This window comes from Hypomesus transpacificus, chromosome 2 (genome assembly GCF_021917145.1).
Source record: "Hypomesus transpacificus isolate Combined female chromosome 2, fHypTra1, whole genome shotgun sequence".
Taxonomy (NCBI): domain Eukaryota; kingdom Metazoa; phylum Chordata; class Actinopteri; order Osmeriformes; family Osmeridae; genus Hypomesus; species Hypomesus transpacificus.
In genome coordinates this window covers 8,716,169-8,730,246 of record NC_061061.1, presented here as the reverse complement: position 1 = coordinate 8,730,246, position 14,078 = coordinate 8,716,169, and the positions used below count along the sequence as shown (strand labels likewise).

General features: G+C 49.6%; 1 protein-coding gene across 5 annotated transcripts in view; it reads left to right on the top strand.

Moving 5' to 3' along the window:
• ulk4 (unc-51 like kinase 4) overlaps positions 1-14,078 on the top strand; it is a 75,244-nt gene that overhangs the window by 45,272 nt on the left and 15,894 nt on the right. For 4 of the 5 annotated variants that reach the window (XM_047028442.1, XM_047028416.1, XM_047028434.1 and 1 more), the window contains 4 exons: positions 531-636; positions 5,225-5,391; positions 7,362-7,460; positions 13,262-13,447. In XM_047028442.1, the coding sequence (XP_046884398.1) occupies positions 531-636; positions 5,225-5,391; positions 7,362-7,460; positions 13,262-13,447 (558 nt within the window). Of the gene's footprint in view, positions 1-530; positions 637-5,100; positions 5,195-5,224; positions 5,392-7,361; positions 7,461-13,261; positions 13,448-14,078 lie in introns of those variants that run through there. The other variant, XM_047028453.1, reaches the window with a different exon arrangement.

Genomic DNA, 14,078 nt, shown 5'->3' with positions numbered 1-14,078 from the left:
TTTCTGCTTGTGGAAGCACCGGTGGTGTGTTGATGGGAAAGCAGAAAACAGGGTAGGACTGGGTATGTTGAGCCTATAGAGAATCGCAGGCGTGTTGAGTGTGTGTGTGTGTGTGTGGGGAGGAGGTGGATGAGGGTGTGTTTGGATGAGCAGTCGTTATGTAAACAAGCCTTCTGCAGCGGTGTTGCCACGGTAGCTCTCGACTGAATCCTGCCCGCAGGCTCTCAATATTTGAGGATTCAGAGGAAAACCGAGAGAGAGAGATACTGCCCCGTGAACTTCTAACTCTGCTTCTCTACCTCCCTCTCCTCTTCATCCCTCTGTTTGTCCTCTATCCTAGTGGAAGTTTGTGTTCCCCATGCATTCGAAAGGCAGGGATGAGAAGAAAATATCAACACACACACGCAGGTCTCCTATAGCTGATGTGGTTGTGGGTGATAAACCTTGCCCACACATTCCTGGATGAAGACTACAGGATTGTTGACCTCATGTTGTTTTCCTTTTGTGTGCTTGTGTTTGTGTTTGTGCAGGAGCACCAGGAGAACCTCTTGGGTGGAACCATGCAGAACGCCATGGCTCTCCTCTCCAACCTGACGGCCCACTCAGACACAGACCTCCAGCCTCTCTACCAGCTAGGTAACGCTCTTCTCTCCCTTTCTCCTCTCTTACCCTTTTCTTCTCTTGTTCCCTTTTTTCTCCTCTGTTCTCTTTTCTTTTCCTCTCCACTGTAGTCTTCTCATATCCTTTCTTCTCCTGCCTCTCTTCTCGCTCCTCCTCTCCCCTCTTCTTCTCCTCTCTTCTCTCTCCTCCTCTCCTTTCTCTCTTCCTCTCCCCTCTTCTTCTCCTCTTTTCTCTCTCCTCTCTTCTCTCTCCTCCTCTCCTCCAGTCCTCTACCAGCTCTCTCATGTTTGAATCATGACTTCACAAACAGACCTGACATTCCACATGCTCCGCAAAGAAGGGGCAGTTTGCAGACAGCTCCTCTCCAGTCTGCCCACTGTTTTCTGGGCTGTGTGTGTGTGTGTTTTCTGTTGGCAAATAGTCTGAAAAATGCAAAAAAACATGAAGGCACTTCCATTGTGATCCATGACCCACAGCGGCTCCTAAGATGAGGGGGCTCCACTTGTACACACTGTGTTGGAACTGGCCTGACCTCTGGAAAGATAGGAAGGGGGGAGGAAAGCTATAGAGGGAGGAAAAGGAATAGGAAGGGGGGGGGGTGGGTGGGACACACAGCCTCAGTGGGTTCTTGGAGGTAGTAAACTCTGTTGATGTGAGTAACTGTATTCCGTCTCATGTTGCATCACGCCCCCGCATGCCCTCCATGAATTATGGGTGTTTGTGTCAGAGCGCTCCCAGCTCCAGTCATGTAATTGGTCCACGCTCTGCACAGCAGAAACAGGATATCCTGACTCTTAAACAATCAGGTCCCCCCCCCGTCCCCCCGGTTTTGCGGCGTCCTCTCCGGAACTAGCTCTGGACTTGAATGACTTCCTCCCCCCTCTGCTTCCCCCCCCTTCCTGCCTTCCTACTGTGTGTGCGTGTGTGTGTGTGGAGACAGGGGTGTGGGGGGGGGGGGAATCATCTCTACGAGGTACTTCATGAAGTCAGCATCATTATGCGCCAACGAGCTTGTCTTCTTTCTCAGGGAAATGTTGACCCAGCACTAAATATAACCCCTGCAATTAGGTCTCTCTCTTCTCTCTCCCTCCCTCTTTATCTTCCTCCTCTCCCTCCCTGTCCACAATGCTGGGTTAGAGCCCTCTCCATGCAAATGCAGTTGTGTGCGTGTATCTGTGTGTTTGGGGGGGGTTGCATGGGACAGGGTGGGACACAGGTAGGTAGGGATGGTGGTTGGGGGGGAGCAAGGGAGATGGGGGGGGGGGGTGAGTCAGGTGGGAGGCCACGGAGGACAGCAGGGGGGAGAGGGGGGTAAGTGGGTATAATTGGCTCTTTTAGGTGTGACTGCGAGAGAGCAAAGATGAGGATGCTGCGTGGCAGGGAGAGGGAGGAGGAAGGAGAGGAGAGGAAAAAGGATGAGATGAGGTTTATAATTGGCCAGATTTCCCTCAGCCCGAGATAAGAGCCCCTTGGGAGTGGAGCAAAAGGAGGAGAGGAGGAGGAGGAGGCGAGGCAGAGGCTGAGACGCTGCTAAGAGGAGGAGGCTGAGGACAGCCGTCTCTGGGATGCTAATAGCCTTTTGTGTTTCTCTATCTCTTCCTCACTCTCTCTCTCTCTCTTTCTAGCACTTTCTTTCTCTTCCCTCTGTCTTGCTCTTAATTCTTTTCTCGCTCCATTTTTCTCTCGCTCCCCTCATTTTTTTCCTTTCTCTCTATCCCTCTCTCTCCCTCTCTCTCTCTCTCTCTCTCTCTCTCTCTCCCTCTCTCTCTCTCGATCTCTCTCTCTCATATTACACTAGCCAGTATTCACTAGCCAGGGCCTGACTTATACACATTTAGTCATTTAGCAGACGCTCCTATCCAGAGAGATACACAGCATACACAGACACGAAGAGTCCCGGGTGATGCGTGAGCTGACACGATCATAGTTTGAATCAGGTTTTCCTAAACTAGGTCGCCATTGTTTGGCACAAACATACTCGTCTCCGCTGGCTCTATAACCGCCAGCACACCCCGGGCTGGCATGATGCAGGATATCGAACGGGCCTGGCAGGATCATCGTGGTTCTCATCACGTTTCTGGAGCCGAGACACCAAGCAGCCGTTGTCTGTCTGAAGATATCCAGCTGTAATTCGATTGTCTCCGCTCGCTCCTTCTCGCAGGGCTTAAGTTTTTCCTCAGTGGAAATCTGGCCCGTTTCCACCACTCTCCTGGTGCCAGAGTTTCTGGGTCTAGCTGTGTGGTCCATTCACCAGAGTCGTGTGTGTGTGTGTGTGTGTGGCTGCTTGGGTCTGCGTGTGCATGTTTTTCCCTGACTGTCTTTCTGTGTGCATGCGTGTTCCTGTTCAGTTATCTCTAGTAAAGCAGAGACAGAGGCACACGACTGAAAGGCTACTGTGTGACAGATCAACGACCAAACGACTGCGTCTCTGGTCAGCTACTCAAAGCTCCTGCAACTCTACGCAGCTGCTCTGAGGACATGTGTTCCTACTGAGTTGGTCTCTACTATTTCTCCTATGACATGACTGTCTTCGAGGGATTTCCGAGAACTGTGTGGCTTACCAAGTGAGGACAGCAATCAGCCATACGTTAGAATGCCGTGTTCGAACTAACCTGAGGGAGATGGTGTGTGTATGGTTTGACAGGGACTATTCTGTGTGTGTGTGTGTGTGTGTGTGTCAGTCATTGATTGTTGTGTTGCTCCTCACAGCCTCCCAGACAGTATGTGTTCCTCTGCAGGGTTTATTGATTCGACATTAGCAGTGTCCAAGTTAGTGCTCCTTTCATCAGCCTCTGCACATTTACACGCACACACATACACACACGCGCACTGAAGACCACCGATCGATGCTGTTTTTACAGGTGCACGTAATATATATACATGCGCAATACGGTGTCGCGTGTGTGTGTGTGTGTGTGTCTGCGTGTGACTTTTGTCAAATTTCCATGAAATGAGCCCTTAACCATGCATCACGCACCACGGTTCAACCGCCCAACAGTGTTATCCACACAAGATGGATCCTTCCGGCTAAGGAAGCAGCCTGTGCCTTCTACAGAAAGTGGCCACCGACTACACCTGTCTAATGAGAGAGAGAGAGAGATAGGTAGGTAGAGAGAGAGCAGGGGAGAGGTAGAGAGAGAGGTAGAGAGAGAGCAGGGGAGAGGTAGAGAGAGAGAGGTAGAGAGAGAGCAGGGGAGAGGTAGAGAGAGAGCAGGGGAGAGGTAGAGAGAGAGGTAGAGAGAGAGAGAGCAGGGGAGAGGTAGAGAGAGAGGTAGAGAGAGAGCAGGGGAGAGGTAGAGAGAGAGCAGGGGAGAGGTAGAGAGAGAGAGGTAGAGAGAGAGAGAGAGCAGGGGAGTGATAGAGAGAGAGAGGTAGACAGAAGGGTTCGCAGACAGCAGACCACAGTTCATCCCGCCGCCCTGATCCGAGGTGACGGGTGAGAGAGACGAGAGGCCGGCGAGCTCTGAAGGCTCAAAAGGCCTCCGCCGCGTGAGAGCGTCTGATTATTCATAACCATCTCAATATTTCAACAAGCGCAAGAAAAGGAAGGAGACGGGTGGAGGCAAAGGTTTCCCGTCTTCTGAAAGAGATCCTATCTCCGCACCTCTCAGTAATTGGAACGGAGGAACGACCCGATCTGTATCTCAATGATATTAAAGGAGAACAATGTCTGGAGGAGCCGTGTATGAAAAGACTCAGTCTTGCATTTTTTAAATGTTTTTTTATGGGGACATCATCATTTTTTATTCTTCTGTATTCTGCCCTCTGCATAGTCTACATTTCTATGGCCTGACTTGCAGATAGGACCCCCACTCCACCCCCCCCCCCCCCCCCCCCCCCCCCCCCCCCCCAAGAAAAAAGAAAGCTATGGCTGTATAAAGGTCGAAAGCACTTCCACTGAAGGTCTAACGTCAGTTCATGAATGTGGTACACGTAAGGAAGTGCAGTATCATGTTAGGCTGGAGAAGCAGTATTGATGCTTTGTAAAACACAAGTTTGTATTTAACTAGGCATGTCATTTGCTGTAGAGCCCTTTGTATTAAGGACAGCAAAGGACGTAGAACAGAGCCTGAATGGAACTTTTATGTATCTGCCAAAATTAACCTTTTTCCAGGACCTTGTTGTAACATATTTCAACCAGCACTTCGTTTACTTATATATTATCCAGTGTGCACTTTGTCTTATCTTACATGGTTAATGTCATGGCCATGTTTGGTGAACAGTCGTTTTGCAATTCTTGTACTGTAAGGTTTTTCAGCTATCGGTGTGTTTGTGGTGAGCATGTAGACCTTTAACCCTGCTGCTGGAGAGCCACCTTCCTGTAGGTTTATGCTCCAACACTAATCCAGCCCACCTAATTCTAATAATTAGCTGGTTGATGTGTTAAATCAGGTTAGTTACAACTGTGTGTAGAGCAAAAACCTACAGGCAGGTAGTTCACAAGGAACAGGGTGTCTATGTCTGTGCTCTGTTGGCCAGGTCTGGTGGAGGTGGTGGTGAGCCTGATGAGGATGGTGCTCAATCTATGCTCTGTTGGCCAGGTCTGGTGGAAGTGGTGGTGAGCCTGATGAGGATGGTGCTCAATCTATGCTCTGTTGGCCAGGTCTGGTGGAGGTGGTGGTGAGAGTGCTCTCTGATGCTGCTCTGCAGTACCTAGAGAGGGACGAACGCCCGGGGAGGAAGAACGTGCAGGCGATCCTGCTGTCTCTGCTGGAACTTCTCCATAACCTCCTGAGGAACATCTCCGCAGTGGTGCGTCTGGCCCTGCAGGTAAGACCTTCTAGAACTTACAGTACCACGCTTTACGTTACTGATATAGCTTGTCAGCTATTTGCTGAATGTTTTTTTTGTGGGCAAACCAGATCATGGCTCTGGACCAGCTCTGGTAGGATATAGCCTGGGACACTTGACTCAGGTGTGGGACCAAGACCTTGACCAGTCAACAATGAACTGTACCTATCTCTTTGTCCGTCCACTAGCCTGCTAACCGTCGCTAGCAGACGTGTGACTTACCTGACCCGATGGGTGGATCTGAAGGACGGAAGGTCCGTCCAAGCATCTTGTTGGCGTATAGCGTAGCGTATCTCTGGTTCACCTCACTGCACAGTAGGTCCCAGTCAAGGTCCTCCTCATCTTAGACCTCAGCCATGTCTGGGAAGCAGCCCAAGCTAGCACCCCTCCACCTACCGCAGGGGACGGCAGCTCGCGTAGAGCACCATCTATTTGTCCCCCCTTCATTTATTTGCGGCTGGGTTGACAGCGGCTGGGAGAGTGCGTGTCTCCTTGAAGTCAATCTTCTGAGCGAGTTTGGAGACCAGGAGCAGGTCCCCAGCCCCAGGGGCCCGCCGCCTCGTCCTCCCCCCGGCCCTCATTATCTGCCGAGGCCTCTTTTGTCCTCAACACACCACCGAGCTCCCAGGAACCCCCCGCTACCCCTCCACCATACATATTTATGACTGGACATGGGGAGAGAGAGAGGGGAGAAGGCAAATGCGCAGCGGAAATCAATTCGCTCAAAGAAGAAGAAAAAATGCAAAGCTCATTAAAAGACTTCGGCACTAAACTCAAATTCATTTGGGTAATAAACCGATAAGGGAGGAGAGTACGTGCGCCCCACTTACCCAAGTCTCTCTCTCTAGTCTCCATCTCTGTCTTTTTCTCATTCGAAGACTCTCTTTTCTACACTTTCTCTCACTCTTTTTCTTTCTGCAATCCCCTCTCGCTCTCTCTTTCACTCTCTCTCTCTCACTCATTTTCTTTTTCACACTAGCTGTTCCTCTCCCTTTCTGTGTCCCTCCCTCCCTCACAGCATCCTCAGTGCCTCTCTCTTTCTCTCTCCCTCTCTCTCTTTCTCTGTCACCCAGCATTAATATTTCAAATAGATGAGGCGGTTAATGGCAAAAGTCCTCCGCGTCTTCAATTAAAACAGTGTTGAGAAGAGGTAGACAGCCAGAGTCACCTCACAGCAGCCAGACAAGCTGGATAAAGTTTTGTGTAGACAAAAAAAGACTGAGTTCAAATAAGCCAGCAGTCTCAAAGTACGCATGTGCGTGAGCGAGTGTGGGAGAGGGACAGGGAGGGAACTCGACAACCCACCAGACAGAATGTCACTTTCAGTTTAGAACAATTCCACTGCCGTCTCGGAAAAACGAAAGTTTGGCGTGTTTAGTGGTGTGTTTTCTTCTAACATCTATTTTAATCAGCCGTGCTGACAGAATGACACATTTGGTCTGGAAAGCGTATCTCACTCGCCAAAGGTGCGGTGTTCATTAAGACTATTAATGCCCTGCTGTTAGTCTGAAGGTAGAATCTCCACAGCCTTCAAGGTCTGAGGAAAGAACACACAAACACACCCCCACACTCTCCCAGTCACACACACACCCAGTCTCTGTTGAGTCCTGTAGTCTCTACGCCCCACTACAACTGTCAGGCTCTGGTACAGCACTCGGGTCACACAATGACAGCCCATCTCGGAGCTCAGCCATTATTAAACACGTGTGATGAAACCCCTGCCTGTCTGTCTGTCTGTCTGTCTGTCTGTCTGTCTGTCTGTCTGTCTGTCTTCATCCTCTGTACTCTGAAATCCACGCACCCCTCTCTCTCCCCTGTCTCTGCTGTAATCCAGAGTGGCAGAGCCAAGAACATCACTCTACACACAGTATTATTGTCAATCAAGTGAGTAAATGATCTCAAGCCTTACTCTGCCTACATGTGTGTGTGTGTGTGTGTTCTCTCCTCAGGCCCAGCAGTCTAAAACAGGAGAAGAGACCCGGGCTGCAGAAGAGCTCCTGTTCATCAACAAGCCTCTGACAGACCTGACCAGTCTGCTCATCAACATGGTGAGATGGGTGTGTGTTTGTGTGCGCGCGCATGCGCCTGTGGTCACTGTGAGAGTACGAGCGTATATAATTAAATGTAGTTCTGTTTGGGTTGGCTTCAAGCCAGAGGCCCAATATTATTTCATTATAATCTGCAGTTTTCACGTCTGGCTGTCTGTATTTGTGAGTTGAAATGTCCAGGAGCCCCCAAACTATTACCTTGCAGTGAGTGGGGGAAAGGGAAAAAGAGAGAGCATTTGGGAGAGGAGAGAGAGAGACGGAATAAAATAATCATGTTTCAATCCGCGCTAGCGTCGGATCTCGCCACCCCAACCTCGCCTCAGGTACCTCGGAATGCATCCCGCGGAGAACCTTCTAGAGGAGGGGAAAAAACCCAGCCTAGACCGTCAGCAGGATAGGATCAATTCCAACCACCTGAAATATTCAGCAGCCCCTCGTCACTGCCAAGGTCTGTGCTGGACCTCTACCTAACCGCTCTTCTGATGCAACGTGATTAAAAAGATCGGTTTTAGATTCCTCGTCGATAACGCTCACCCGTCGGACTCGATAAGTCCTGCTGGCGTTGGTGTGGCCTGAGAGACCGTGAATGGAGATACGGATAGCCATGACTGAAGGTAGATGGGCTCCCAGGATGCTGGGTTGGAGTTAGGCTGTAGCTGTTATGAGCCCCGACTCCACCGTGAAACAGGCTTAAGCAAGATGAGAGCCTGCGTGTTCGGAGCCCGAGTGCTCGTTTATCTCTAAGTGATTTCTCGTCGTGTGTTAACATTGCCTTTCAGTTGAAACTCGATTTGAACACTCCCAGGCACCTGTGATTGAAGACGTGTAATAGGGTGTCGTGCGATTCGCTCAGAAGGCTCACTGTAATAATAAGGTGTGCACGTGCACACACACACTGTTGTTCATGTCCCTATAGAATGTCCCACTTTCTTTTTAGGGACACGTATGGCCATTTTGCTTTTTGTTGATTGGTGTTCTATACTTTAGGCTCTAGGTCAGGGGTGGGCAATTCATTTTTTCAAGGGGCCACATGAGAAACCTGACATGTGTTGGAGGGCCGCACCAACGATAACTTCAACTTAATTCGGCTCATTATTTAATTTTCTCCCATTGTAAAAAGCAGTAAATTATTTTATTTTGATTAGCTGCTACTGGTTATCAGAAGACTAAGCATATTCTGTAAATATTTATATAATTATATGAAATTGTGGTGTAAGTCAAATAGGAAAATACTCTGATAGAAGTAATAAACAGTCAAAACAATCATTACAAATGAAACAGTAATGATTACATTATTAATCATTAGTGTTTCATTTTATTTTAAACTAGTTAATCTTCACAAACACTGAAAAGGTGTTTTGCAGTATGTTACAGATATGCAATTGATCAACTTTATACAAAAAGCAATACATGCTTTTTTTCATTTTACTTATTCAGTGAGAGAAATCCAGTCTGGCTTCGGCTTGAAGTGCATTGAAGTGTGGTTGAATGTCTGAGGTAGATATGCGAAGGACAGCTGGGAGGCAACTAGTAAACCATCAGCGGCCCCAGCCCACTGAATCAGTCTAGTTCTTGTATTTTCCGCATGTTTAGTCGCGTAGTGCTGATTCAAATTGTAATCCTTTAACACAGCGACCTCGTCTCTACAAACTAAGCACACAGCTTTGCCTTTGACTCCAGTAAACAGATACTTAGAAGTCCATGCCTTGTTTAAAACTCTACATTACAAACACTACATTCTGTATCAACCTTCAGTTTTTTACTGTGCACGGACATTTTCGAGGGCTAACCAACAGCTAATTCAGTGTCTCCTGTCGATGAGGCTGTGTAAGCAAACATACGTAAATCGCCTGATCACTGTAGTCTTTCAGGACTACAGATTTACTACCGCTCAACACATTTATTTATTTTAAATTTGTGATTAATCCGGCCCGCGGGCCGTACAATTCCCAGGTCTGCTCTAGTGTGTGTGGGCCCATGCATGCATGAGTGTGTTTGAGTGCTGGTCTGTGTCTTTGTGTGTGCAAGTGTGGGTACAGGGTAGAGCGTGACCGATAAATCATTTTTAAGGTTGATATCGATACAAATATTTATATATTCCGATATATTGGCCGATATATATTTTTAAAAACTATGCAACGCCAACACTCATAACATGGTTGAAGGATTTTTCGTCCGTTTTTTTATTACATTTTTATATTCATTTATCGTCCATCGGCGATAACTTGGAAAATGCCTAATATCGGCCGATTAATATAGGCCCGCCGATAAATCGGTCAGGCTCTAGTACAGGGCTTGAAATTGCGACCATTTGGTCGCATATGCTCCCTAAATTGTGTCTGTGCGACCTCAAAATATATTTGGGAGCATTTGTGCGAGTGCAAATTATCGTAATGGTGCGACCTGTTTTAATTTCTTGTCAAAACGCTTGCTAATCGCGAATGTAGCTGGTAGCTAGTTATCCCATACTACTCAGCGTGAGAAAAACAAGGTGTTGAAAAATGGTTGAAATGTGAGACTTGAGAGCCCTGAAGTTAACGAAATCTGTTCGTTCTAATCTTTAATGCAGAGTTTAAAATAGATGGTTAATATTAGCTGTCAGTCATTCCTTTTCTCTGCGCTCCGTTGTCACGTGACAAGGAGCTAACTATCGTGCAAAATACATCTATACCATAAAGATTTTAGTTGTGGTACTCCTTAATATTTGGTGAACAGACAGACAGACCAGGCTAGAAGACAGACGGACAGACCAGGCAGGAAGACAGACACACACAGACCAGGCAGGAAGACAGACACACACAGACCAGGCAGGCAGGAAGATAGACAGCCTGGTGAACAGCAGCAATCTGGGCTTTGGTTTCTGAAACTCTTGAGCTGTCTCTGTTAGCAGAGCACCACAGTGATCCTGCCCAGCTGACCTGGCCAAGCCAACACAGCCCAGGGCCCCATAGCACTGTGTCTGTGCATCTCACCAGCACGCTCTGATCCTAGTGTCCAAATGGCTCAATGTCCAAACTGGACTCCCCCAGCCCAGAGTCCTTAACCAAGCCCTAGCAGCACGGCCAAGTTCTGAATCCCTCTGAACCACAAGACTGGGTACTCGTTACATTTCCTCCTGGTGCCTCTTCGTCCTGCTGCTATCCTCTGTGTCCTGTGTCTGCCCCACCACACACACACACACACACACTGACTGCCAGCCTGGTCCGACAAAAACCCAGCAAGAAGAGCCATGCCACGGAGACAAATAGCCGCCCCAAAGGTCGGAGCCTTCTTTTAGAGTGTAGAAACAGGTCTAAGCCTCAGCCCCAGCCTCAGCCCCAGTCTAAACCTCAGCCCCAGCCTCAGCCCCAGCCTAAACCTCAGCCCCAGCCTCAGCCCCAGTCTAAACCCCAGCCCCATCTTAAACCTCAGCCCCAGCCTCAGCCCCAGCCTAAACCTCAGCCCCAGCCTCAGCCCCAGTCTAAACCCCAGCCCCAGCTTAAACCTCAGCCCCAGTCTCAGCCTTCTTCAAGCCCCAGAGTCAGTAGCCTCAGTCTTACTTTCAGCCCCAGCCTCAGCTCATCTCTGAAACAGCCTTCTGTTTCCCCCTGTCCTTGTTTACCTTTCTATTACATCTATTAAGAGCCAGATAGAATGCAGTGGAATTACATAAACCTCCGTTTCGAACAGCTATGACAGCCAACACACACATTTATGCAAATACGATTATCATCTTTTTCTAGAGCTCTCAAACTGACAGTGTGCATTTTCGCTGGAGCTGTGTGGTATATTAACTAACATTTACACAACCTAATGATGAAGACTGGTGCTTGCAGTATTTGTGTTACATTATGTAGCCCTGCGCCAAGACAGCGAAGCACCACCACACGCCCGTTTTGGCAGAGCTCGCTCCTCTCTGGGAACCTTAACCGACGATGACAACTCAATAGGCGGGGAAAGGCTCTGTGCTGTGTATTTGCTCCCAACGTCCACTGTTCAGCCTGGCACAGGAATGTTTTGAGCGTGTGTATGTCAGTTGGTCGGGGGGGGGGTCATAAGAGGGCAGCACTGCCACACGTCGTCTTTTCGCTCGCGCTCTCTCTCTCTTTCGCTCCCCCTCTCTCTAATCCTCCCAACCTCCCCCTGTCAGATTCATGGCATCTCATCTCTTTCTCCCCTCAAGCACCCAGCACCACTGTTGAGTAAACATGGGGGTCTTAGAAATCCGGCTAAGCAGGTGTTAACTCGTGCCTGTTTTGACCAGCTATTGGCACGTGAACAATACCCCCGGCCAAAACAGCACCACCACCACACTATAGGCCCATTCAGCAGTGGGCGGGGCCGGGTAGAACCCGCGGGTGGGGGGGCGGGGTCTCTGGGGAGATGGTTGAGGTCGGAGTCACTGGGGAGGGGGGTTTGGAGTGGTGGGCGGGGATGACAAAGAGGGAGGCTGGATTAGGCGTCTCCGCGCCCCGCCCCCTTTGCCCCCCCTGGGATTAGGCCAAGCAGAGGAGGGATGGAAGAGGGGAGGGGAGAGTAGGATCAGGGTTAGAGGTGGGGGAGGGGGGCGGGGGGGCAAACTGAGCCAGGCTGTACCTATTCCAATGCTTTTAGTCAAATCGATGGGAGTAAGGGAAAGAAATGGAGGGATTCAAGGAAGAGTAGGTCCGGGCTAGGGAAAGAGAGGGAGGGAGAGGGAGGGTTGGAGTGTGTATCATTATTGTAGTGCTCTGGTGGGTCTATATTGAAGGGCTTTGCCTCTAACCAAGAGTGTCTCTCCACCTGATTATCTTCAAAGACCCCAGCCTCGACACAGGATCCACTCAGCCCAACCCCGATACACACACACACTCTCTCGCTCATCAAAACCTATTTACACACATACACACACACATGCTTGCACACAAACATACGATTGTCCCACTAGATTGTCAACGTGACATACACACAAAGAGTCCGGCATCCATCTCTCACTCAGACACACGTACACATTCAAACACAAACATACACAACCACCAAATCCTCACTCCTGCTCTTTTCCCTCCAGAACAGTTCGTACAGACCAAACCACACCTATTTGAATTTGCCATTCCTTTATTTGTTCAATCGTTGGGACAGTTGTCGGGTACTGTATATGATCCTCACTCAGAACAAAAGCTTGACACACCTGGTACCCAGAAGGATTTACAACTACAACCAGCTCCTTCCACTGTACAGCCTTTAAACAGCTTGGAAATCTATACCAAATCAAATACGAAATAACATGACGGATATTTTTGTCGTATGGAAATACGATGAAGTCACATTTTTGAAAACGCCTAAGGGCAAGGGATCTGTTTTAATCTGATATGGTTCCAGGAGCATGTTTGTCTTAAGGAAAGAGAGGAGATACTGGCAAGCAACCAGACAGGCAGATAGACAGGTAGACAGACCAACAGATATATAGACAGGCAGAAAGACATGCAGACAAGTCAGTCAGGTAGATTTACTGACGACAGCCGAGGTGATGAATACGCTCGCCACCGATGAAGCCGTCAATCAGACTTCCGTGTCCCTGCCCTCTGTCCCTCTCTCCGTCTCTCTCCATCTCTGCGTCGCTCTGGAGACGAGGGCAGAGATGAACAGGGGACATCAGTGAAGTGATGGAGGGGTCCCGTTTTCAGGAGAAAATAATCTCTAGAGAGTCGGAGGGGAGGGGGGGGGGGGGGGGGGGGTAGGGAGTGTGTGTGTTGTTTTCCACACGTTGGTTTACGTGTGCCTTACTGCCGTGTTACTGACGTGTGTTTGTGTGTGTGTGTGTGTGCGCCTCCCCCTCCCCCCAGATACCCGGTGAGGAGCAGGAGGTGTACGAGGAGGCCAGTCATTGTGCGTCCCTGCTGGTGCAGCTGTACGGTGGGGACGACCCGGCCGGCCTCCCCCCCGCCACCCTGCGGAGCCTGGCCCTCAGCCTGCAGCGCCGCACCCAGCCCCGACAGCTCCGCCTTCTGCTACGGCTCCTCAAACGCCTGGTGGGTGAGCGCTCGGGGCCAGGACAGGACGGGGGAGGCCCCTTCTTCGCCTTGTTCTGCCTGATTTCCTTCTCCCATTCTCTTTCTCTCCGTCTCTGCTGTTCGCTCCTCCGGTATATTGTGTGTGTGTGTGTGCGTGAGTGAGTGAGTGAGTGAAAGATTGTGTGTGTTGTTAATTGAGGGCACTCCGTAAGGCTGGAGAGCTGGTGTGGCCAGGGGTTATGAACTGCGTTGTAGTGTGTGTGTGTGGTGGGGGGGGGGGGGGCTGTGTGAGTGATTCACTTTTGCCCTGAAGGAAAAACAGGACAGGTGACCTCCTGTCTGACCTCTTGTCTGCCTCTCCCTCCTTCTCTCTCTCTCTCTTCACGCCTCGCCCTCCCTCTCTCCTTCCCCTCCCTCCCTCCCTTCTGTCTGGGGAAACAGGAGAGTCAGTCTACACCAGTCCTGTATAAATGATTGATAGACACAAGGACCATTTAAGAGGCACTAACACAGTGTGGTCCTGTACCATATAGGAAGCACTGTTGTGTTTACTATACAAGGATCCAGGAAGATTGGACGTCCTCTTAAAGTGGCTTAGTCAGATCGAGGAAGCATGCATCACTGTTGACAGGCAGTATAGAAGACATAT